A 24,963-nucleotide genomic window follows, 5' to 3' on the forward strand; every position below is an offset into this window, starting at 1 on the left:
TAACAAGCTTCCCTGCTCTTCTCACACCATGGCTCGTGTTCCTGTGTTTTGCAGGCGCTTGTCCTGTTTCCCTTTCCCAAGGTCCCTTCTGTCCCTTTGAGTCCCAAATCCATATCAAGTACAGCTGCATCCCAGGCGTCGCTCCAGACTCATCTTCATTCTGACTCCAAAGGCGGAGTGGGAATTATTGGGCTAAATAACTACCCCTAGCATCTGACGACAGAATTCTAATTGCTCATTAGAGCGGCTAGTTCAAGCCCTGCCTCTGAGAAGCAGTGTGGCCTTGGGCAAACTTGCCTGAGTGAACCCAGTGCCCTTAGAAAGGAAGGAAGGAGCTGGAGCCCAGGTCCACCGCTCTGCCCCAAGTGCCCACCCAACCTTGAGTTTGGGACAATTACACCCTGCAGGGCCTCAGGATTTGCAGAACTATGGAATAATCACAATGGCAGGGTTTCTGTCAGAGCCTAGATATGAAAAAGAGAAAACAATTGTTTCCTGGAGCTGATCTGGCCTCTTCGAATAGAAGAGAAAGACATAAGGGAGGATTCCTGATACGGTGTTTGGGATGTCCCCGGGGGCTGGTAACCCTGCTCCCTCCGATTTCCTCCATCGGTGTCCAAAGTCACCTTGAAGCCACCTGAGACAACAGCTCTCCAAGGTTTGCACGGTGGACAGAGCACCAGCCCTGGGAACCGGGAGAGACTGACTGTAGGCCTAGATCTGGCACACACCAGTTGCATGGCCCTACCAGCTGCTTACTCTCTCAGTTACAGCACCTATAAAAATCAAGGGATCTAACTTAATGCCCACTAAAGTCACTTTCAGCTATAAAACACAATCCATGTGTTGGAGGGTCGAAGGCTCACTAGCATGCATGGTGAATTCCAAGGTGCCTACTGATCTCTTGTTCAGGAGAAGAGGAAACAGAGAAAGGACTACCTGGTCTCAGTATACCGGTGACCTGGACACTTGCTTATGTTTTTGTCTTTTAACCAAAAATAGATTTTCAATACACACACGCACAGACACATAAATGCCTCTACTTAATACAGAGGGTAGGAGGGGAAGCACTAATTCTGAAATCTCCTCTAATATGATATATAGCCAAATGCCTTCCTACACATCAAACTTTGAACTTTAAGAAGAGTATAAACAATTTTTGCCCAATTAAAATTAATCAGGGAATAATGTACTGTGTTCCATTAACTCCTGCCTATCTGCTCACTGCTTGGGATCCAATCCCAAGGAGCATTTTCTCCTTTAGCAGGGCTCATTGGGAAGGAAAGAGACCAAAAGACAGAAAGTGGGCTGGTGTCCACTTAGACCAGCGATACCAGCCTTAAGCAAGACCTCAGCCACTCTGCCTGTTTCTTCTATAAAACATGAGTTGTCCACCTTATGAGACTGTGAGAAATAAACGAGGTAATATGTGTGACAGTAAACACTAAGAGCGATACACACTGAAGTTACCATCATCACTCCTTCCAGAGACAAACTCCAGTTTAGCCAGGATGCTTTCCCTAGACCAGTTCCTGCCTGATGCCTACAATGCTCCCTTCACTCTTCCTCACAGCTGACACTCAACCGCGATATTCTCTGGCTATCCACATCTGAACCTCCCCTCCTAGGTCCAGCTGGAACCCTACTCAATAACTAAGCTTTCTTGACCCCCCACCCAGAAGGTTTGTTTCCTCTTCTGAACTCTAGGGCTTTGGGGCCATTCATTCGGTACTTTATCATATGGTAGCTATTACTATTAATTCACTTTTCGCATTTGTGCAACTAGACTGCAATTTAAGGAGGGCGTTCTTCTGTGCTGGTTGTTTAGAATAAAAGTAAATTCTCCCACACAAATGATATTACAAACAACAGATAGGTTCTGTGGTCAGTCCACAAAACTCCATTTCAACAATACAGGTCGGTACAGTCCTAAAAAAGGCTTTATGTAAAACTCAGAGTAGTTCAACATGGATTTAAGGCTTAACAAAACTCATGGTAAATCTGTCTTCACCTAGCTCAGCCTGTTTTGAAATTAATGGTGACAAAAAAAATTCCATTTTTGTTGTTGCTCTCTCTTCTTTGAGACTGATTAATTGAGTAAGAAGACAGAATATCAGGAAAACAACCAGCAAGCAAAAACCAGTGGTAGCCTTCGATTGGAAATGGCAAGGGCAGAGTGTTCAGAAAACCTTGTCCTCTCTTGCTCTGAGGTAAGGGTTCAGTCTGGCAGGAGCAAAGCAGAAAAGTGGCCATCTTACTAACAACCATTCTTCACTGCTGAGGCCCACAAAGGGAAGGGATAGGTAAAGCAAGCTTCGAAACTGGGTTATGACCTGTGGGCTCCACTTCACCACCAAAGTCCAGGCCTGATGATTTTATGCCAGAGACCCCACTCTCTGCAAATGTCAGAGATGCTGTGGGATAAACCTTCATCTCTCAAGACCTGTTCTAATTTGGCCCTGGGATCTGGGCCCAATGACAAAGTGACCAGCACAGGTTCTGTGCTCACCACTTTTACCTGCTCAACTGATGCTTAAGCCAAGGGTGGGTCTATATTTTTCTTGGGAAATTTAAAGCGAGACCTTTATAAAGGGTTCCAGGCCATAGTAATTTCAGAGTAAGATACTGGAAAGGAATGATCTTCTTTGTCATCAACCCAATCCCAATTAGCAACAGCTTCCTGGCTCAGTTTCAGAGCGTCCTCATCGCTCCATGAGTGGACATACCTGAGGCAAAGAAAGGGACACTTCCAGACATGGATCCTGCCCTAGCCAGGACCAGAGATGGGGATTTCTGCCCTCCAATGTTCTCCAGTACATCAGAATCAAGTGTCTTGATAACCCAAATGCCTACCTAAAACCGGCCCAAATTTAACTCAAATTTATTGAGCCAAAATGCAGGATGGGGTTAAGGTGGAATTCTCTGGATCATTAAACTAATGTTTGTTTGAATTTCACTCAGTAAAAATCAAATTTCCTCCTCTGTAAAGGGGGATGAACTGGCTCCAAGAATCTATTAATAAAGTAAACTTAGATACTCTAGTCCCTCAAACATTTATCTACTACCTTACTGCCAAGCTGGTGGTAAATGCTAGGGCTAAAATGCCGACTGAGACACAGCTCCAGATGGAGTGCAAATGTTTATGTTACCCAGGGTTTTGGATCACTGGTGCAGAAAGCCCAGCGCCGACTGAATGTTATCTGATGATACACACTGAGTTGTGGACATTAATTTACCCAGGCCTGGAAGCTCTAACCATCTCATTAGTTTTGGAATCTGAATATGCCAGGATCCTTTGGGGCAAGCCTCCAAGGAGGTGTCTCCTTCAGAAAGAGTCTCTAACTTGAGTCCCTGCTGCCTCTGCAGCCAACAGGAGAGAGTGGTTTGTGGTCCTTCCAGAAAGTTCCATGAACCAAACAAACCACAGGGCCAAACAGGCTGAAAATCTCCAGTTCAAATGAACAAGAACTTTTAGTTCACTCTATCTATGGTATCCTTATTTTTGGAATGAGAAGATTAATCAGACTGCCCAACCTATAATCAGGGTTGGCTGAGAGGAATGGATAATAAAAGAAGTCAAGGCACTTGAGGTTTTACAAAGTGGTATGTCATTGCCAAACAGTTTCTGACACTGACTGCCTGAGAGGTTGGAGACGCGGCCATCCTATGTTCTTCCCCATCCCTGCTCTCCTAGGTCTCTGGGTTACCGAACAAAAACTTTACTTCTAACAGCAAATAAAGAGAAGAGTGGGAAGTACGATATACAACTAAGAATTATACTTTGTTAGTTGCTTTTTTCTCTCTACTAATATTTTTGTTGCCCTGTTCAGGATAAAGAGCAATGGGCCTGACCTCATTTGTTATGTGGACATTATCAAAGACACAATCTTCTTTGTAGGACTTTCAAAGGTGAATTAACTTACTCCCTTCAGCCTAGAAGACTAGACCCTAATGGCACAAAAATAAATGTTCAAAATAATTTCTATCCACATGACCTTTAATGATTTTTTTAAGCTACTTTCAAAACTACATTCCAAAAAAAAAAAAAATCAATAAACAATCATACTAGGTTAAACATTAAGAGGGAAAAAAGGTTGAGAGGTGGGGGGGGTGGGGTCTGGTTACAAAAATTACATTTAAAGGTGCATATCACAGTAACTCTAGCCTAGGCTCTCAAACAAGACTCACTTCAAAACACAAATTGACATAAAACAAATGACCAGCCCTCACCCTCCTGATGTGGGCCCACTGCCCCCATTCTCACCCTACACAGCGCCCTCATGGCACCATCATGGTCTTGAGCAGGAACCTCCTTTATTTATATAGTTTGTCTAGCTTGACCCACAAACTCTCAAAGGAAATGAGGCAAGAAGACCTGCATGCTCCGGGAACAAAGAGCACGAACAAAACTAACTGCAGATGAGATGGAGCTTCACTATCTTTGAGAGGCTCCTGTTCTTGATGGGAGGCACAGAGACAGAGAAAACTGACTCCATTTTTACCCAGGCTCAAAGGAGCAATCCTGTCTGTGGCTAACAATAGGGCAGGGTACAACCTCAGCCCCTTGCCTATGGTCAGAGGTGTGTGGGTCGGTCTGCCTACAGACCCACCACGGCTGTCAAGTTACAGGGTGGAGATCAAGTTAAAAATAAGGCTTTCTGGCAGTCCTGCCAACCACCAGCATCATATTTTCCTGGTGATGTCACTACAGATGTGGGGTTCTATCCCTGGGCGTCAGCTTTTGGCTCAGCCCCACCACCACCTATGGAACTACATGTGCTCTGGTAGAACGCAGCGTCCATTTTCAAACCAAGACGAGACAAAACCTGTTGGGTCAGTTACAGTGACTGTTTTAAGCTTCCTTGTTTTCAGGTTCATAAACAAAACTCACATCAGAGGCAGCCGCGGTAGCTCTGGGAAACACAATGCGGATACGATTTTCACTGTAGGCTGACAACTCCCCGGCCCAAAAAGGCACGGCAAATTCATCAGAAGCTCCAAGTTTCCAAGGAGACAATAAACACCAGCTTCTCCCTCCATCCCCAAAATAAGTGTGCAGGAAAGCAAAAACGTCAGAGACCATTGAATTCAACTCTTGCCACCTTCAAACGGCAGCTCAGATTTTCCAGAGAATCAGTGAGACACAAAGTTAAAATTATTCCATGATCTCGTGGTATACACATTCATCTTGGAATCAGCACCCAGGCCTGGCCCTTCAATTTCCAGCACCGTGCCCTGTTTAATGGGGGACAGGGGCCAAGATCATTCTGACCAAAGACAGTAGTAACCTCGCAAATTACCAGAACGAGGCCACTTCATTAGACTTCAAGAACATCACTCAGACTCAGAATGTTACACTGGAGCTTTCCCCAACGTGCTCATCTCACTTATCAAGATTCTCCTTCTTGAAAATATCAACCATCAATTGCAGAATTCAACAGGAGACAAGTCCACACTTGATTTTTCTAAAATATTTTCCCACCTACAGTGCAAGACAATAACATTCCCACTTACCAGCCTCTCTCCGGAGAGGACCTCCAGCAGTTTGATGAGCATCCGTCCATCTCGAAGGTCAGTGTACAGGTCTGTGATGCGGCAGGACACTCGGGCGAGGTGGGAATTGACCCACTTGGTGAAGGTCTTCTTCTGCACGGCTTCGCGTTCATCTGCAGGCAGAGGAGAGCTTGCTTTACCACCAACCAGAGAAAGGGCCGTGGCGGGTGTGTGACAGCAGGGTCATGAGACCCCAGCCAAAGAAAGAAGAGCAAAATTAAACTCTGCTGAAACCTCTATTGAGCTGCCTTCAAGCATAGTCAACTCTTTGGGAATAGAGGAATCATACAATCCTTGAACATTTGAGCCCCTAAGGAGACCACCAGCAGAATACCCTTTGATGTCATTCATTTCATTTTATCCCACCTCTGCTGAGGAGGCAGCAGGATGCAATAGACCACAGCAGGCTCCTCTGCAGTCCTGCCCAATAGTATAATATTTGACTGGTGAAGTTTCTAGTATGTATGTTACAGCTGTTGTTCCTCCAAAGGGCAATTGTGAGGGAAACACACAGGATATGCTTGAGGTAGAAAGCATGAGGTAGAAAAGCGTGAGGTAGAAAAGCCCAAGAGACACCAAGAAATTGCTCCCCTCATGTACAAAGGGTCAGGCAATGCATGGTAAGATAAATTCACTTGTGACCTTGATCTGCAATGACCCTTACACCTCTTCAGTCATACACCCTATGAACAACAGAGAAAATGGCAGGCAACATGCATGGTAGAGTGCAAAGAGATCTGGCCGGGCATTAGGAGAGCAAGGCCTGGGCTCAAGGTGTCACCAAAAATGTGCTAGGATACTGGATTCACTGTCCCTTCTATAAGATGAGTGGGTAACTACTGTCCCCAAACTTCAACCATTTGTTGAAAAGGCAACTGTTAGTTTTTATAGCCTAAAGGTGGTAGTTGCACATTCAAGTCAGTATTCAGTTTTTCAAACTTCAGTGATCAAGTTCTGCCCAACTCAAAGCATAAAACTCTATACACATCTGCCCAGAACTAGCCCTTCACATCCCATACAAATAAGCTTCCAATCTTCTTGCCTCTACAGAATATTCTAAAGGCAGGCTGCTGAAGACCTTCAACAGGGATTCATGGAATGTGCCCTGGACCACCCACCTGTACTCCCTGACTGTTCTCCACAGAGCTATCCTTCTGTCAGTTGCTCACCCTACTTCTAGTTCCATCAGCATGAATCTGTGCCAAAGGGACCCGAGACCTACTCCTTCCAGGGCAAGCCCAAACCCACCAAGACGTTTATGTATGAATCCACAAAAAAGAGAGCAGACTCCAACAACTTTTTATGTATTTCAACACCACTGGGTGACAACGTTGGGCCATACACCCGGTGCCTGGGTACTGGGCTCCCAGGCTGGCCAGAACTTCCTGAGAAGGTCTGTCTGGAAGACTTTGCTGAGGCTCCATCCACCCCACCAAAGGGAGAGAGTGAGGCAGAGACAACATGAGATGAGCCGCCTTTACCAGGTGAGGCAGCCGGGGCACCCACTGGGACACCCGCCAAAGCAGCTGGCCACCTGCTACAGTGGCAGCTCCTCCCAGTCCAGCCTGTCCCTACAGGAACAGTGCAGCCAGCAGGAAAAAAAAAAAAAGGCCTTTCCCCAGGGACAAAAAAGCCAACCCAAAACAAAGGATCAGAAAGGGCAGGATTGGGAGAACAAGAAAAAGACAGTGAGGGGCACACTGCAGACTGAAAAAGGAGCTGCACCAGTAACACCATGATGGGTCACACAGAAAAGATCCCATGTATTATTAATCACACAATCATCCTGATGGATGGTAACTTCACAACAGCGACACAGGGAGCTTCTATTTTTCGGCCTAAGATTGGCTGTTCGAAAGAGCAGGTCCAGAGCAGAATACGCCGACACATTAAGCTTCTCCTAGGTACAGTTCACAGATGGCAAGTAACTCCTGGTTCAGATGTATTGAGGGTCAACTAATTATTTTAAATTATAATATCTTTTATGTGCTACATTAGAACTGGAAATGTCTTTAATAAAGCCTTTGATGGATGTCCTAGGCTGTCAGAAAGGGTTTAGGGCTCAAAGTCACTATTACACCCAGCCTATCAGGGGAACAAGATCAAAATGAAAACCTGCTTGGATTAAAGTATTTCTAAATAAACAAGCACAAAATGTGTTCCTCAGCCAACTGTCACTCCTTTGGGTGGATTCCACATTACAGAAATACCCCTGGCTTCTTTCAGGTTCTGAATTCCTTTACGAGGAGATTCCAAGGGTTTGCTTCAAAAGACAGTAAACGCACTCCCACGGCACCCTGTCCTGAAGAGTTATAGCTCGACCCCAACTCTCCTCCCCATGAAGAGGCAAACAGAGAGGTCATGGGTAGAGCAGAGAGAACTGATGGAAATAAAACAGGCTGAGGATCTGTGAGGATGGCTCTCCAGGGCTGCTGTGGTCCTCAGGAACTCCAGGAACAAGGGAAGGAAGAAGAAAAGAAGTCAAAAAAATAAAAGGAAAGAAAGGAGAGCTTGCTTGCTTGCCCTCTCTCCTGCTCCCCCTCCTCTTCTCTCCTCACACAGCCCAAGAGCAGGCTTCAGGCAGCTTAAGTGTGCTAGAAAATTCAAGTAGGGTCTATGTTCCTCAGGCTCACACCACACTAGAAAAGGCATGGGAGAGTCTACCCAGGGACTGGACCAGAACCAACACCCTTATAACACACGAGGGGCAGGAAATGGGCTCAGGAGAGAGACACAAAGCCCGCCAGCATAGCCTGTCCTCGTACAATGGAGTGCTTGGAGAACAACAAACACTTCTGAGGCGGGAAGGAGGGGAAAGGGAGGGAAAAAAATTTACCCAGCGGCCAAGCTGAGGATGAGGCTGTGCGTCCTTGGGGACTCCGTCCTTTGTTCCACCCTTCCTAGGAAGGCACAATGACATCAGCCCTGCACTCCCAATCTGGCAAGGCCCAGGCTGATTAGGCCAGACTCCTGCCTGAGGAAGAGCAGGAGGCCCCTGGCACAGACAATGGAAGACAGTCCAGAGGCGTGTTTCCCAGCTCAAGCTGCTGTCACTGTGCCTGAGCTGTGTGAGGAGACGGTGGAAGGAGCAGAGGAAAGAGAGCCCACTTCTAGTTTTACAAGTATGAGGCAAATCCGGTGATGTGAAAAGGGAGCCTTTACAAACGCCATATTGTTTTGGTTATTTAGGCCAGTGGCTCTCAACTAGGTGCGATTTTGCTTCCCAGGGTACATTTGGCAATGTCTGGAGACAGTATTTTGTTGTTGGTGGTGGTGGTGAGGAAGACTGGCCCTGAGCTAACATCTGTTGCCAATATTCTTCTTTCTGCTTGAGGAAGATGGTCCCTGAGCTAACATCTGTGCCAACCCTCCTCTACCTTGTATGTGGGATGCCACTATAGCACAGCTTGACGAGAGGTGCGTAGGTCCACGCCCAGGATCTGAACCCACAAACCCTGGGCCACCGAAGCAGAGTGCACAAACTTAACCACTATGCCACTGGGCCAACCCCTGGAGACACTGCTGATTGTCACACCTGGGGTGTAGGTGTTACTGGCATCTAGTGGATAGAGGCCAGGATCCTACTAAACATCCTACAGGGCATAGGATGGCCCCCATAATAAAGAATTATCTAGCCCCAAATGTCAGTAATGCCCAGATTGAGAAACCCTGGTTTAGACATTCTGCACTCACACCAACTGAAGCTGGCATTCATAGTGTCTCAGACTCCACCCACAAAGAGTGACACCCAAGTTAGGGTGCTATTCATTCATTCTCTGAGCCCTCATCAATGGCTTTTTGATCCTGATGGTTTGCACGTTGGCTGAAGGCAGCAGAAATTCCCTGCCCTCAGGCCCACTCATTCCACATGGGCTTGCTGCTTCCTTGTTGTAAGGCAGAGGAGCAGAAGGAACAGCAGCAGCCTGGAGAACCACAGGGAGGGCTCGGTCTGGGTCCCTGTGACAGCCGCCACTTCTGTCCCCCAAGCCATTTCTGTTCACTTTTTACCTTTTCAGGGCCTATATTGCTATTAGTCAAGCCAAATCATGCCTGCAGTTCCTCCCAAGTTGACAGGGCTGAGCTTGATGCTGGGGCAGGTTCCCACCCAGCTTTGCCCAAAATTCAGTAGGTGGTGCCGCCACGGAACAGCACCTCCACAGCCCTGCTCCCTGTGAGCATCTCTCAGCTGAGTTTTCCCCCCCGACTCCCTACATTATATTTATTTAGAGGGACTCACCTAAAGGTTGCTCTAGCATTAAATGAAAGGAGGTAAAGAGCACATCAAAGTGCCCAGCTTGTTGTAACTGCTCATTAAATTAGTTCCTTCTCCCTTTCCCAGGCAAAGCTGTGCTCTCCTCAATTCAACCATTTTAGAAACTTACCAGAGATCACAGAATCATATCATCTCAGGGCAGAACAAGGCTTTAGAAGTCATCTGAACCAACCTTCTTTCAAAAGCAAAAAAATCCCTTCTACTGCACCTAGGCCAGCTATTTAAAAATCCCAGAATGGAGAGAAACTGTGTGTGTGTGTGTGTGGCAGGAAGTTGTTAATAGTTGTAGAGAAAGAAAATGGATTGTTTTCTCTTTTTATTAAAATAACAGCATTCACTGAGACTTACTATGTGCCAAGTACTGATCTACATGCTTTACAGTCCTCATAACTACTCCATGAGGTAGGTTCTCGTAACTCTCCGGGCAGGCTGCCTCCAAAGCCCAGGTTCTCAATCACTATGCAATAATGCCTCTAGCACAACATTTAAAAAAAAAATTTTCAGTGATAGAAGATACAGAATCACCCATAATCTCACCATCCTAACCCAAGTCCTTACTTGGTGAAAGGGTCTGCTCCATTACTGGGCAATTCCCAATTGTTGGGATGGTGTCTCCATCAAGACTAGATCTGTCTCTTTGGCCCATCAAGGCTTGCTCCACCTTTGATCCCACAGAGAATAAGTCTCCTCACTCCGCCACGTAAAGGCCTTCAGGTTTAAATACTTCTCACCAACTCATCTTTGTAATGACTCACAACGTGGTGGGCAGAGTGGAACCCAAGATGGTACCTGAGGACACTAACACCTTTTGGTGGCCTAGATATCATCATGTACCTACCGATATGAGCTGGGACTTGAGGCAGTTGCAGCACTAGTGGTCCAGAGATTGGAAAAGTGGGGACTCAAGTGAAGACAGGGAAAAAAGAACCAGCATCCCTCCACGGGAGAGAATTTGATGAGACAGTCTGTGTGTCAATGCAGGGGTGGAAGTCAGGCAGGACTCCTAAAGCTGCTCTTAAAATAAGTTTCCCAGAACCACAAATTCTACCAAAATGTCCCTGCAATCCCGAGAACCTAGGAACCAGAAGTGGTTCCAAGTGTGAAGACCCAGCCAGCTAAGTCTTTAGCTCCATGGGCTCAGAGATGAATTAGCCAACCGCCTGGTCAATGAGAACTACTAAGAAGCAGATAAGGAAACCCAACCTTGGGTGAGTGGCAACACCTACATCAGCTTCTGATCCCTGGAAGGAGTGAATTATAAATGAAATTCTATTATGGTGCTCCTTCCTGAAAACAGAATTTTATAAGATGGTATGCCTGCAATACCACCACCGTGCATCTGAACAGCAATTTATACTTTCTTGAAGCTCACTAGATCCACACAGCAACTATGTCAGGAAGGTGGGACACAAGAGTGATCTCCAGCAAAGCCCAAGGCTCAGTGAGGTTAAGGGCTGCTCAATGTCACCAACCAGTAGCAGCAGGGTTGGCATGCACTGAGCATCCTTGTGTGTTGCTCTGTCTCTCCCACTGTTCAGTCAGGTTAAGAGGAATTAAGATGCATGGCTACATCTTCTCCTCTAAGTATCTAGATTCACAGTCTTTTGTTTTTGATAAATAACTTGAAATTTTTAGAAGACATCTCACAGAAAGGGTATGAGATATTTAGAACAGAGAAACATACTTGCTTAGTTTTAACCAAAGGGCTGTGAATTTCTTCTCCATCATCCCCTTCTAGAAGCACATAACAGACTTTCCTTTCTTTTTAGGGAATGACTATTATCAATATTGGGAGGATGCAATGCTTGATTCTTATTTACTCTGGAGAATTTGCTGTAACTGGAAAAATGAACGCTGTTAGTAATGAGTTAAGCTATAGGATAAGAAATACTTTGATGAACAGAAGGGCATTTTTTAATGGAAATGATTGTACGGCATCGTTCTGCAACACTACTTGCACATAGTGCTAAACAAAACCATATTCACCATATGCCACAGTTCTGGCTAGGGAAAGGGATGGGAGCCAGGGATGAAGGAAGGCCTGAAGGCATGGAACATCTCTGTATGGAAAATGAAAGAAATACAGAAACAGGAACTCACAAATGACCCCAATCATTAATTGCCCAAGATTGAATTTATACCTGGCTGAAGAGAGCAAATCTTTCTTCTACTTTTCAAATAGTCTGAACCTCCTGGTGTAACCCAAGAATATTTTCTATTAGGATCTTCTTCAATTCTGCTAAGATAATGGCCTACCGTAAGTAAGAGCTGGCAATCGTGCAATTTTTCTTTGTATAGACACATAGCTAAGTTAGGTGTAGACTTGGTTCACAGTAGGAAAGGAGGTGCAAGGATGGGAACTCAGAAGAAATCAAAAGGAAATGAGGAAGCAGTCATCACATGAACACTTCCCCAAGACTGGCTATTTAAATCAACAATACTGTATAACTAGTTGAATAAGGACTAATCTGAAGTTGAGTGTTAATAAGCTCCAATATTTAAAAAGTGCATAATGTATGCAGAACTCTTTGTCTAAGACAAGGTCTCTTGCCTTCAATGAACTAGAAGTCTAGTTGGAGAAACTAAATAGAAAGTTGAAAAATAACAAGATATTATAAAGAACGATTTCAACAATGTATTTTTGGGTGTTTGGAAGAAAAAGCTCACTACAGTTGGGACGGTTTCAGGTTCCACTCTCCAACAATTACTGAAATCTCCTGCCTTGTGCTTTCCCCACTCTCACCCACCTTAAACATCACTGCCACAGTCATCTTCCCCAAACAGTGGTTTTTTCAAAGTTACACACTGTACCAAAACCTTCAGTGGCTCCCAGTCATCCATAAGACGGTCCAAATCTCTGAGCCTGGCATTCAAGGGTGCCGAGCAGCCCCTCCAAGGGCACCTGCTTCCTCTGGGATCTTCTCTGACACACCATCTTTGTGTTCCCACCCAATAGCTCTTCTTCGCCATGTTCTGAACTCTCACCTTGCACATTTCTTTTCCCACCATTGCTTACACCATTCTCCTAACCTGGAAAGTACTTTTTCTTCTCTTACCTTTCTTTTAAGACCCAGGCCAAGATTAGCTCTTCCAAGAGGCCTTCACTTGATAGGAGGTGCTCTTATCTTTTCATTATGTATCCCGCATGCTATCTCCTCAACTAGCCCAACTAGCCGCCTCCAAGGCAAGGACCCAATTCTACAAGTTTAGAGTCTTACAATATGGCTAGCAGAGTGAGTGCACAATAAACATTTGTTGAATAAATCAGCAAACCTCCAGCGCCCAACAAATAGGCTCTCAATAAATCCTGCTGCTGCTGGAGGTCCCACCAAAACGGAGGAAAGAAATTCTAGACAGTCCCTAAGTAGTTAAATGTTATCATCGTATGTCACTAAAAATCTTTCACAACTGAACTGCTTCTTGCGACTATTCCTCAAGATCTGATAAATGATAAATATGCAATTTTGTGGTCCTGTCTTTCAGATTAAAAGGGGTCCAAAGCTAACCTAAAAAGTTTGACAAAATTTTGCTTTTATTTTCCTTTATTTTGGGGCAGCTGCCACCACATACTTGTCCAATAAAACGAAGCTGCAAAATATATACAGGTATACTTATAACATTCCTTTAACAGGACCCAAACAGGCCAACAGTCACAAGACTTAATTTACACTAATTTTAACAATTTATCCATTAAATTCTTGAGTTGTTAAAAAAAAAAAAAAAAGGAATCCTAATTCAAAACAAAAGAATACAGTAGGGTGGAGTCTCCATACGTTTTTAGCTTGAAAAAAATAAATAAATCATTTCCCACGAGCAACTTACAAAATACAGAGAGCAGGAAACCGGAAACAGGCAACCGGCTGTATTGATAAAGGAGAATCAAACTGTTATCTTGAGGCAGCAAAAGGAAGGAAACTAATCTTTTGACTGAAGGCCTCCCTGTGACGGATTAGTCTGGGGGCCTTTAATTTATGTTTGCTGATGTGTATATAAATAGAACTTGAGTTAAAATATTTTTCCTAACAGTTTAACCCACTTTACCGACAAAACACATGTACACATCTGTTCTAAAGGCATGTGTAGCAAATATGCAATTCTCTAATACTTAACAGTCTGATATGCAGACTATAAAACAACTATGAACTCTATGTAACCTTGCACCTACGATTTATGTCAGTGGAGCAGGCCCTGCTTGCAGCTTACAGAGGGTCCTTCTTCTGAGTAGCCCAGGCCCAATTTTGCCAACACAGACACCAGGGCGCTGCAGAGGGACCCTCTCAGAGGAGACCTACAAAAACGAAGTGAGAAAGCAGGCCAATTTCCAGGGGTCCTGCCTGCCTGTCATGGTTATCACTTCAAGGTAAGGCCCTTAAAGTCACAATCCACAAAAAGCCAAGACTGTGGAGGAGGCTGAGGTTATGATGGGGGTGAACTCTGAAAGCACATGGGCAGAGTAACACCGCTAAGTCTTCTAAGAAGAGACTAAGGTGAGAACTAGGGTGAATTAAGTAGTGCAAAACACCAAAACCAGGAGGAAAAAGTAAGTGCCTTATAAAAAAATACAAAAAAAGTCCTCATGAAGAAATCTTCAGAAATGGTTCACTAAACTTGCCTGAAAATGGGTGTCACACTTCAAAACTGCCCTCATATACACAGGAAGCCATATCATGAGCTTGCTCATCTGCTACTCTCCATCTCCATGGGACAGTCCAGCAGGAAAGAGCCTGAAACTGCAGCCAGGGAGAATCAGCAGGATGGAGGATAAAGTAAGCTCTACTCTGCTTCCATGCACTGGTGGATGCCCTGCTAGGATCTTCACTAACTTTACCTTGTTTACCACAAGCTGTTAGTTCTAAACAGATGAGGCACAGAGAGGGTTTGGTGATTTGCCTGAGGGCATATGGCTAGCAAAGGCACATCCAGGATTAGAATACTCACCTATCTGAGCCCTGAAGAATGCCAAACCTCCCATTCACACCACCATCCCACGCTGCCTGAGGAAAATAAGATATTACCTCCCCAAAACAACAGGAAAAACATCACAGCCATCCATCACAGGGCAGTTCCTCCATAAGTGAAAAGATCAATTTAAAATAGACATCAGCAAACTTCAGCCAGTAGCCTGTTTCTGTACAGCGTGGGAGCTAGAATGGTTTTTCATTTTAGAGGGTTGGGGGTCAGCGCCAGAGGAGGCACCAGAGGAGGATAAAAAGAGACCCTATGTGGCCAGCAAAGCCTAAGATAGTTACTATCTGGCCCACTACAAAAAAAGGTTTGTCAATTCCTAGTTTAAAACATCTTTATAATGTCATTGGTCCCACACCCCACTTGTTAGCTTGCGTTTTCAAATCAAAATCATCTTAGCAAATATGCACTGAGTGCTTGCTATGAACAAGCCACCACAGTGGGGACCATTTTAAATGTCACTATTAAACATGCAGCCAGATTGATCTGTAGTAGCCACATTTATTGTTTTCTTAAAGTTATATTACTAGGTCTCTACCCAGGTGTCAGTTCAGTCAGGGGATGAACTCAGGGCCCTCTCCCCTCCCCAGCTGAGGGGTATTCCTCTGGGTGCCTTGACACGACAGAGTTAACAGTGTGCTACCCCAGCTGTCAGGAGGGAAAGCACGTGCACCACAGGCTGAAACTCAAGGCTGCTCCTTCATGTTCAAAGGATGAGCAGGAGCCTGGCAGCTTGAGGCCAGATTTCCCAACTTTCCAACCCATCTCCATGCAAGCTTCCGGTTCTCGACTCTCAAGGGGCTCTTCACTCGCCATCAGCTCCTCTCTCCTAATCCTCCTTGGAAGGCAACTAAAAAATATTAAGTCCAAGGTGGACTGAGGGTAACTTGTAATATCCTCAAAAGATGGAACTAAACAGACACTACATCCTTAATTATTAAACTTATATGGCAGAAAGCTAACATTAATCAGACCAACTAGGAGAGAGTTTTCAAAGGGCAACAACCGTAATAGGTACACTAGAGATAAGATTTCATGCCAGTAATTTAACTGCAATATGCTGGGGGTGGGGGAGTTGTCTGTATGAAATTACTTTTTCTTACCAACTAAGGAAGCAGTAAATATTATATTTTAAGCCAGTAGATCTTGTGGCACACAAATTCACTGGTAAAGATAAAATCTTACACTTCATTTTCAAGGGCTAAAGGCAGATTTTATTATAGCAGCCTTGAGATTAAGTGGATAAGGAGAGGGAGAATTTAAATTTACTATATTTTTCATGCAATGCACAAAAAAGGTAGCCATACTGCTCTGTGCACCATGTAGCTGGTCTAAGCCAGTATATTAAAAATCAAATAGTGTGCACCCTAGGCCTGGCTTATGATGTTCTAACTTTTCCAGTTTTCTAAAATTCCTAGGATCAACAGCGCAGAGAGGAAAACAGAACTCTCTTTCACACACTAGTGTCATATTACTGTCAGATACTCAAGATACAAGAAGACAATATCACTCTACCTCAATGTTTTCAGAGCTGACGCTACCATCAAGACAACTGCATCAATTCCAGCCACTCGGGACAGTTTCTGACAGCTCTCCAGCACAACGAGGATGTCCAAGTTAACTGTAATTCATTTGAGTTCCAAAAAGCTAAGATTGGGGAACTCTTTTTTTAAACCAGAGACAAACAGACAAGGAAGAGGAGGCAGTTAAAAAGAGCTAAAGATCACCAGAAGCTGTCTGCTTTTCATGGATAGTAGAGAGTTTAACAATCATTACCTGAATGAATTGATTGTGGTAGTGTCCATCAAAGACAATCTAAGACATCACAGAAGTCCTCCAAATAAGATTATATGTGTAAATTTAATCTGCAAAGGATTACTATTTTGTAACAAAGAAAGCCACAGTGATGCTGAGTTATCACGTGGAACTACAGAATTAGGATAAGGTTCCGCTTAATAAGAGAAATTATATTTTTTAAAAAATGAATGCAAACAGAAGAATTTAAAAACTGGCTTCTGTCCTAAAGAACATTACAAATTAGTCACCTAAATCCCTTTTGGCCAGTGACCAGGAGCCAGTGTAGAAACTATCAGGGTTGAAATGACAGAATGATAAATAAGACTGTCTCAATGTCAACGCAAAAGTCCAAAATTACAGCTGTATATGTCAGTAAGCCCAAGCCTGCATGTGTGTTTGCAGGGGAGGGGAAAGGCGTCAAACTACTTGTGGATTTCAGAAATAACTACTGGTTGTGACAAGATTCAAAAACAAAATGCATAATGTTATAAAGATGGGCTGTTCCCTGGACTGAACTAAAGAACTCTAGAGCTTAGCACTATTTTCTAAGTGACATCCCAGTACATTAAACCAAAATTTCACTTCTCACTGAGTATTCTTCATTCACGAAGTAATTTACTGAATAAGCTCTGACCTAATCCTTGAGTATGTATTTAACTCAGCCAACTATTTCACTGCATGAAAAAGTATTTCATGTAGAACTGTAAATGTTAAACACACCAGTACCTGACATTCAGCCATAAAGGCCTCCTGTCATTTTTTCCATCTTGGATTAATGTATCAACCAATGAGCAACCATTTACTGAGTAACTAGTATGAAGACACTAGGAAGGGCACCTAACAGCATTAAGAGTTCTCTCAAAAAGTTAACAAGCAATTTTCAATTCCTCGAGAATTCACAACACTAGATAACAGACAGCTATATCCAACTACCATTTATAGCTATTTTTAAGATACCTTAAAGTGAAAAAGAGAAAGCTGTCACTGAAAAACAATTCTGCTCACTTCCTTTGTGGCTTTCCTCAACCTCACCCATACGATAAATGGCTACACAAGATTTCTTTCAAAGCCAAATAGTACAGAGTTTTGGTGGGTAGATCCTGTAAGCACACAGTGTACACTGCCTTGTTTCAATAAAGGAGGACAGAAAAATTGGAGGAGGAAATGACCCCAGATTCAACCCCTGAGATGACCTAACTGACACGTGGGTTGCCCCAAAGGATCCCTCACACTAATCAAAGGTGGGTAGGACAGTTAATGTTTACACCAGTTTGCTTTTTTCTTAATCAAAATCTATTTTTCATTAATAGGAACACTAATCAAAACTTTAAGCACAGTTTTATAGAAGACAATGCACAAGGTGTGACCTGGATCATTCTGAACCTTCTTAACTTACAACTGGTCATCTACCTTAATTTAACTTGTTTCAAGTGAAAAAAGAAAGCAACAAAAGGGGGGGTTATAAGTAGGGAGATCAGTTTTTCTGTTGTTGTATTTGTTTTGGAAAGTTAAACTTGTGGCAGTGTTGCTTAACTTAAACGCAAATCTCTTCCCACAAAACAGAATGCAAATCTTTATAACTGTCCCAGAGTTCACACCCACTTGCAGGCCCCCCACTCCACCCTATTTCCCTCCCAGTCCTACAAGCAAGGCTTTACCTTGCACTCCACAAAGTCAGCCCTGTCTCACACTCCACAGTCAGCTGCTTACAACAGGTGTGCGGACCTGGCTGTTTTAGTTTTGCCAGTTTGTTGGGGAAAGTAAACCAACCAACCCTGTCACAGGAGGAGTATTACTGCTAGTTACGTAGATATGGCCTGGGAAGCCTACTGCTATAGCTGATGTGTTCTTCAGGGATGTTTCATTGCTTAGTGAAGACCTCGGGTGTTTCTCCTCCACAGCTTCTACAAAGATGATAATCTTGGAACTGGGTGGGAGGGGCTGGAGGCCCACAGAAGTTCTGCTGGGGTGGCATATGGCAGAAGGTCCACTTTCAGGACTAGGTGAAAATAAACCAAACTCTATTTCTTGGACTTGAAAAACAAATCCTTTCACACTTACTGAAGATATGGAGAAATGTGCACACTCGTGGTTGGTGGGAGGGTTAAGTGGATAATATCAAAATTTTAAATATGCGTTACCTCCATTTACTAATCACACCCGTGGACATTTACTTTCTAGAAATACCTGCACAAGCACAAACAGTTGTATGGGATGAAGACCGCCAATTGTTAAAATAATTGTAAAAATCAGAGACTAACAGGGGGCTGGCCCAGTGTCTAAGTGGTTGGGTTCAAACACTCTGCTTCGGTGGCCTGGGGTTCGCCAGTTCAGATCCTGGGCACGGACCTACACACTGCTCATCAAGCCATGCTGTGGAGGCATTCCATATAGAAGAACTAGAAGGACTTATAACTAGGATACACAACTAAGTAGTAGGGGGTGGGGGTGGGGGCGGGGATTGGCAACAGATGTTAGCTCAGGGCCCATCTTCCTCACCAAAAACAGACAGCAACAACAACAAAACAGGAAAAGACCAGAAACAACTAAATATACACTAACAGGTTGATTAATTAAAATATGATGCATCTATACAGAAGATGCATAGCATGTATGCATTAGAAAGAGTAAGGGAAATCTGCAGTATATAGGCTTAGGAAGGCGGCCACAAATGAAGTCATTCACAGAACACTGCGTATACTTAGTATGATCCCATGACTCTACATATATTTAAGTATAAGTAACTACATAAAAAGGTATCAAAGGATACTTTCCAAACTATTAACTGTAATTATCTCAAGAAGTAAAACCAGAGACAGGAGGCAGTTCCACTTCTGTATTTCTGTACTGTTTGTGGGCTTTTTTTTCTTTTAATGAGCATATACCATTTTTGAAATATGTAACGGGCATTTCCATTTGAGGGGAAAACACACAATTCATTTTTATTTGATAAGAGAACTGAGGCTCACCAACGGGTGGGTCTGAGATTGATGGGTAGGAATAGAAAGGGCACTAACTGCAGGAAAAACTCCTGGGCACCACAAAAGGTCTCATGTGAAAGGCTGTCTTCAATGAGTATTCTAAAGTAAAACGCCAGCCTGAACTTGCATGACCTTCTTCTGGAGAACACTAAATCAGTATTTCATATTACATAAAATTTATAAACAAAATAAGGCAAACAAATATTAATACTTCCTTTTAATGGGCAGGGACTGAGGATATCAACACCAAAAGAAGTGACATTCACTGAAGAAACACTGAGGTCTACGGGATGCTAGAGGAGTAGTTTTCAAACCAGGTTCCCAGAGGTCGGGCTCCAAGTACCTTCTCACCTGCGCTCTGGTCAGCAAAGCTCCCATTTTAGACCCTTTATTTACTGGGGTTCCACCTCAGATTTCCTCTACAGGAAAAACAAATTCCATGTTTACAAAGTGTTTGTAAATTGCTGTACTAAGCAATGGGAAATACAGATAGATGCTGGAGTTGTTTACAGTTTAACGACACACCAGCCTCATTGACGGTTAACATACTCCATGTAACAGGTGGCAAAAGACACTGTGGGACCAACTCACCAGAGGTGAGTCAAGGGGTCAAAGCTTCATAGTTAAGGTTTGAGTCCCAGTGACATCACCAATCAGTCACAGGGACAAGATCAGAGCCCAGGGGCCGGCCCCGTGGCCCAGTGGTTAAGTTCCGGCGCTCCCCTGCAGCAGCCCATGGTTTCACTGGTTCGGATCCTGGGCGCGGACATGGCACCTCTCATCAAGCCACGCTGAGGTGGTGTCCCACATGCCATAACTGGAAGGACCTACAACTAAAAATATACAACTATGTACTGGAGGGTTTTGGGGAGAAAAAGGAAAAATAAAATCTTTAAAAAAAAAAAAAAATCAGAGCCCAATGGGGTTGATCTACCAGTGCTTCAGCTACAGCAGTGGGAAGCTCCATGGATACGATCCTGGATGATGTGGGAATTCAATCATCTCTCATACCCACCTCCACACTCAAGAGTTTACGGAGCAATTACTGTAAGGCCCAGGCACTCTTCTAGGCACTTCACTAAAACTCATTCTCACAACCACCATGTGAAGTAGGTACTCTTATCATCAAATATATTTTGCATAAGAACAAAGTAAGGCTCAGAAAGGTTCAGTAGCTTCCCCACAGTCACAAAGCAAGCACAGTCCCAGGAATTTGAACCAAGGTCTGCCTCCGCAGTCCCCACTCTTCTAAACAGAATTCTACACTAGCAGAGACCTCAGGCTGCAAGTGAGATGAAATGGGGGTTCAAGTCTGAATGCTGAGTAAGTTTCAGCATGGAACCAAATCTCTTAAGGTATCCTGAAACCTTAATTCCTGATAATTCCTACACCGGGAGTTTTACTTATAATTCAATAATAGCAGAAGCCCTCATCAGAAAGAATCCTCCATATTTTCAAGTGTTCTTTCAATTCAGGACCTCTCCTCAAGTCCCATCCAGGGAGGTGCTCCTCCCTGCTGCCTCCCACCTGGGAGGAGTGTAACTCACCCTGCACCGTCAGAGTCCTTCCTCTCAGTTACCAGCAACCCAAACCCAAGATCGACGCTTTCCTTTTCAAACGTCACCTTTAGCCACAGCATAGAAACATCCATTACTCTTTCCCATTCCAAACTCCATTAAAATTCTTTTTTAGACTCTGGAACTAGTGAATCAAGAAAACCAGCTTTGGGGGCCGGCCCAGGGGCGCAGAGGTTAAGTTCGCAGGTTAAGTTCGCACGTTCCGCTTTGGTGGCCCGGGGTTCGTCGGTTCAGATCCTGGGTACGGACCCATGCACTGCTTTGTCAAGCCATGCTGTGGCAGGCGTCCCACATAAAATAGAGGAAGATGGACATGGATGTTAGCTCAGGGCTAATCTTCCTCAAAAAAAAACAAAAAAAAAAATTATTTTGCCATCCTATACTTTAACAAACAGATGAGATAATTTAAAATTGCACCTGTTTGAAAAAAGCATCAGTATCAATTGAAGGCTTTGAACAAGTGGAGGTTATAGCCAAGCAGACCTCCAGGTGTGTTTTTCCTTTACTGGGTTTCCAGGGCCACCCTATTCTTGGCCCTGATAATTACAGGTACCCCACACACCAAACCACAGAGGGCACATCTGCAGCAGGGAGGAGTGGAACACCTGGCGTCTGGCATGAGGAAAGCTCCTCGTTCAGATTTGGAAGTAAGTAGAGCAATTAATTAATAGAAAGCACAGTTTGGGGTCTGGCCCGGTGGTGCAGCAGTTAAGTTTGCATGTTCCCCTTCAGCGGCCCGGGGTTTGCCAGTTAGGATCCCAGATGCGGACATGGCACCTCTTGGCAAGCCAAGCTGTGGTAGGCGTCCCATACATAAAGTAGAGGAAGACGGGCACGGATGTCAGCTCAGGGCCAGCCTTCCTCAGCAAAAAAAGGAAGATTGGCAGTAGGTGTTAGCTCAGGGCTAATCTTCCTCCAAAAAAAATAAAAAGTATAGTTTGGGATAATTAGCAGCAGCAACAAAAATGTTTAGCTGAGTTTCCTCTTTTTATCTTGAGGCAGTTCCTACAGATCAATGCTCAGGATTAATGAAGTGTAATGAGACCTGCAGCAGCTGGCTAATTAGTCAGTTGAGGAGGAAGCAGTGATGACAAGGGGAAAAGGGTTTTACTCTTGTTATGAGCTCAGGCCTTGGACAGGTTTTCTAAACTGTGGGGCTGTACCCCCAGGAAAATCCCTGAAAAGCCAAAGCTTCGAAGTGACCCCAGGGCAAATAAAACGCTAAAAATAAAAAGCAAAGAAACTAAAGCATGAATGCTGTGCTTTCCGAGGGCTGGCTCATCAGCTGAGGAGTAACAGTGGGAGACCAGAGGCAGGGGCAGTTCAGCACCAGCCATGATTCCTGGAAAGCAACACCAAATTCTCTCAGCCCCAAAGGAGGACCATGTCCTGGGCAAGCTGGATGGTCACCATCTTGTGTCTCACTGAAGACTTTATCGAGAATTCCCAAATCAGAGCATCCCTTCCCCCTCAATACTAAGAATATGACAAAGATTATTAATTGCAAAGGAGAAGCATTTAATGACTGTGGGCAAGTCCTTTGCTCGCTATCCTACACTTGTAGTATCATTGAATTTATTATGTGTATATCTCATATTGGCTACCTCCAGGCCTGGTACTTTTGGGTCAGAAGCCTCTAAATGTTGCTGGTTCCCTACACGTTTCAGGTGCTTTTTGGTTCCATGCATAGTTCTAACCTTTAACCTCCACCACTCCGCACACCAGCAAGAAGCAAAATCCTCTCCTCATGTAATGATAAAGTCACCCCAGAGTAACCTTCACATGGGTTTTACTCTGAAGAGGACCTTCCAGGGTTCCATCTGACCATTTGGATGCTCAAATTTTTTCAATGTTGGTTTCCTCCCACACAGGGCCAGAGGCTTCAGAACCAGCACGGAAACCCCTTTCATATATGGCTTTAACATAAATGAAAGTATTTCCCTGTTAATTATTTACATAAAGAAGGTCATACAGGTTTGTCCTAGCAACACCAGAGAGCAGTTCTCAATAGCAGCTTTCACCTGGGGAAAGGAGAAAAGAAACTCACTCATTTTCCCAGCACAGAGATTTGGGTTTATAACCTGCTTCCAAAGTAAATACGATTAACTGCTGTAGGCTATTTACTTTTACAGTTTTAGGATCTCTCTGTCACACTGTACTTTCTGGTAAGACCTGACAAACAATACAATCATTTTAGTCTCAGTGCATTGGCTAGAACCAGTTCCTACGTTCTCGTCAATTCTCTGAGACTTACCTTATACCTAAACCCAAAGGTCAATAGTCAGGAGTTACTGGGACTCACAGAAGTACTTTTCAGAACTTCACACAGCAGATACATCTTCCCAATTGAAAGGCAGGATGGAACAGCAACGCTAAACTCCATTGACAGGCCCAGTCTTCAGCAATGTGCTCCAGTGGAGTGAGAAGCTGGCCTATCCGCAGTTTGGTTATTAGGAGAGCCAGAGATTTTCCTACTTACTATGCTGGTTTCTACTACAAAGCAATGAAGCAATCCTCACTGGTCACTATGGTTCCTACACGTAAATGTGAGAGATGGGGAGGTTGTTTTCAGAAAAGTTTGGTTTGTGATATTACATCGTTTACCCATACAGCGGCCACACACTCGCTACCATCTCCACAGAATCAATCTCAAAAACGTGGGAGCTCATAATCTGATACTGCATTCTCTCTCTTTGGGTGACAGTCTTACACCTGTGGGGACCACATGTTGAATGGAAACTGTTATAATTCATTCTGACTACATGTTTGTCTTGGCTCCTACATTTTAAGTATACTGAATCTCAAAGAAAAGGTAAAAGAGATCACTTGAACTATACCAATCCATAAAATGAGCTTTATTCTCAAAAGAGATCAAAACGGAGTTTACAACATACACTCTCAGACAAAAGGGTTCTTCTACAGCACCCTCTAAAGAAAATTTCTTGGGAAAAGCAGACACATAGAAGTGACATGGTACATTTCAGCGTAGCAATGTCAGGCCTTCCTAAAAAAAGACATTCTTCTGGACAGAGAAGCCAAAGAAGAAAACAAACCCAGCGTTCATCAACCCAATAATCCTATGGTGAGTCTTGCGATTCGAAACTCTCCAAGCAGCAGAATTATCATCACATACACACACAAAAATGATCATGAGGAGACACCTACCAAGGCCAAATTAAATCATTTCTGGAACTAGGTGGGGTATCAACAATATATATAAATTACTCTCTTCTTTTATGCCAAATTTACAACACAAGGGATGGCAAACAAAATCACACCTTTGGTTTTAGAGTAGAACAAGTGGTGCCCCCTCTTAAAAACTATTTTTATATCTGCTATGGAGAAACTCAAAAGGTTGCCTGAAAACAAAATGTGAACAGCAGCTGGAAGTCTTCACTTATACCTGGCAGCAGCATTTGAGCCAGAAAGAGGGATTATCTACTTTATCCACACATGGACATCACAGAACAAAAGGAAACTCGGCCTATCTACACCAACAAATGCTCCAGCAGCTGAAAATGTTTAAAGTCAAGAAAAATCAGCAAACTTCAAGAATCTGAACTTAAAACGTGGGTTTTGGTCCAACTCTGTGTTCCTATGTAATGCCGTCACCACTGAAAACTGCCGCAGGGTTACTTTCTCTGCAGCCTACGCCTCAGGAGTGAACATCATACTTTTAACTCCAAAATTCTACTTCAAGACTAGTACCTACTTTCCAGGTTCCCACAGTTCCTGCACAAACAATTTTGTATACTGGAAAAATACCACACAAAAACAAAACCGAAAAATACACCACTACCCAAACCAAAAAGTCTAA

General features: G+C 43.9%; 1 protein-coding gene across 3 annotated transcripts in view; it reads right to left on the reverse strand.

Annotated features, from left to right (window-relative positions):
• SPTBN1 (spectrin beta, non-erythrocytic 1) overlaps nt 1-24,963 on the reverse strand; it is a 186,761-nt gene that overhangs the window by 62,270 nt on the left and 99,528 nt on the right. For all 3 annotated transcript variants that reach the window (XM_046660546.1, XM_046660547.1, XM_046660548.1), the window contains one exon: nt 5,515-5,666. In XM_046660546.1, coding sequence (XP_046516502.1) covers nt 5,515-5,666 — 152 coding nt within the window. The remainder of the gene's footprint in view (nt 1-5,514; nt 5,667-24,963) is intronic.

The sequence above is a fragment of the Equus quagga genome, chromosome 5 (assembly GCF_021613505.1).
Source record: "Equus quagga isolate Etosha38 chromosome 5, UCLA_HA_Equagga_1.0, whole genome shotgun sequence".
NCBI classification, from domain to species: Eukaryota; Metazoa; Chordata; class Mammalia; order Perissodactyla; family Equidae; genus Equus; species Equus quagga.